Source organism: Octopus bimaculoides, chromosome 18 (genome assembly GCF_001194135.2).
Source record: "Octopus bimaculoides isolate UCB-OBI-ISO-001 chromosome 18, ASM119413v2, whole genome shotgun sequence".
Lineage (NCBI taxonomy): Eukaryota > Metazoa > Mollusca > Cephalopoda > Octopoda > Octopodidae > Octopus > Octopus bimaculoides.
In genome coordinates, this window is record NC_068998.1 from 16,487,184 (window position 1) to 16,489,287 (window position 2,104).

General features: G+C 39.1%; 1 protein-coding gene across 1 annotated transcript in view; it reads right to left on the reverse strand.

The window, feature by feature from the left end:
• LOC106871192 (fibrillin-1) overlaps positions 1–2,104 on the reverse strand; it is a 45,941-nt gene that overhangs the window by 23,344 nt on the left and 20,493 nt on the right. Inside the window, exon 6 of the mRNA XM_014917534.2 lies at positions 235–537. Coding sequence (XP_014773020.2) covers positions 235–537 — 303 coding nt within the window. The remainder of the gene's footprint in view (positions 1–234; positions 538–2,104) is intronic.

The window sequence follows — 2,104 nt, forward strand, 5'->3', positions numbered from 1 at the left end:
GGTGGTGGTGGTGATAGTAGTAGTAGCAGCAGCAGCAGCAGCAGCAGCAGCAGTAGTAGTAGTAGTAGTAGTAGTAGTAGTAGTAGTACACTCAACAACCCCTACCGCCACCACCACCGTAATTCCATGAAATACGAAATATATGCTTTAAGAATGCATTTTGATTATTTCATATTTTTTCTATTTTATAGGGAGTTTCTTTAGGATAATGAGTGAAAAATGGGATAAACTTACTCAAAGAAAACCCTTCTTCAATGCAGCTCCAAATTTCATTTGGGTATGCAGCAAATTCTTCGACTGTTTTGGGGCGTAAACCTGAGATGCAGGAACAAACCCCATTCCTGCAACTTGTATCTGGAATGGCACAGGCTATTGTACTGTTGCATTGGTAACCATACAGTGATGTTCCTGGAACACTACAGTGGATATTATCAACCGTTTCCAGACCTCCTGCACATGTGCAGAGACCATTTGTGCAAAAGGAAAATTCTCCTGGACATTGCTCATCAACTTCACATATTTCAGAAAGTCTTGATTCTGAAAAAGCATTTTGTAAAATATACAAAAGTATCCATTACATGCAACAGAAGTAGTATTAGATTAAAAGAACCATCTGTGTGTCTTTTACTTGTTTCAGTTATTAGACTGCAGCCATGCTGGGGCACTGCCTTGAAGAATTTTAGTTGAACAAATTGACTTTAGTACTTGTTTTTGGGGGTTTTTTTTAGGCCTAGTACTTATTCTATGGGTCACTTTTGCCCAGTTGCTAAGTTATGTGGCATAAACACACCAACACCAATTGTCAAATGCTTGTGACTGACAAATATAGACACACACACACACACACACACACACAAACACACACACACACACACAAACACACAAACACACACACACACACACATATATAACAGTCTTCTTTCAATTTCCATCTACCAAATCCACTCACAAGGCTTTGATTGGCCCAAGGCTGTAGTAGAAGACACTCACTCCTTGCAGGGGGTCTAAACCCGGAACCATGTGGTTATAAAGTAAATTTATAGCCGCACAGCCATGCCTGCACTTACTTAATGTAAACATAACGTGAAATGACAAATTTCATGTGGTATTCATCTAGCAATGGTATCCCTTATAGATATTCTGTATTTATAAACACAAACTATTTCAGTAACAGATAAAACTATAATGCTGTTTCTGTTCATATAGTGGACTTTTATTCAGCAAGACAGCTAATTGAAACTTCAGTGATTGTTCAGTCTCTGTTTCCCTATAACAGTAGTGAGGGATTTCATCTTTGCATGTAGTTTGCAATGGCTTCATGCTACTGACAAAGCTCTACAACGCAGAAATGCATATCTAACATTTTCATCTTCCACTGCAGGATGATTTTCATTGGCTACTGAAATAGTTTGTGTTTTTAAACAGCTTATCCTGTAAGATATTATCTCTAGACAAATACCATAATAAATTTGCTATTTTTGCAATGTATTTATATTAAGTAGGATACTGATGGCTATACAAAATCATATTCCTTTCAGATTATTTAAAATCAAAACTTCAATCTCTAAGAGATCAATTACAAGAGTAGAATGAATCATGATATATTTGGTTCCCCAGTGTAATAATCACCACTGTCATCACTAAATCTTGAACTGCTTGAATCAGGGTACATACAGTATTAATCCTTTGTTCTTTATGTGGGCCATCAACAACTGATGAAGTCACAAGGGCACCATCGTGTCATATAAAATACTTCAGACATCTTAAAGTTGGCAGAGCCCATCCTACTTCAATCATGGGAGAGAGAGAAAGAGAGAGTGGGAGGGAGGGAGAGGGAGTGGGAGGGAGGGAGAGGGAGAGAGACTGACAGATAGAGACAGACAGACAGACAGACAGACAGACAGACAGATAGAGACATACAGACAGACAGATAAAGACAGACAGATAAAGAGAGACAGACAGACGGAGGCAGACTGATAGACAGACAGTCAGACAGAGACAGACAGAGACAGACAGACAGAGACAGACAGACGGAGACAGACAGACAGAGACAGACAGACAGAGACAGACAGACAGAGACAGACAGACAGACAGAGACAGACAA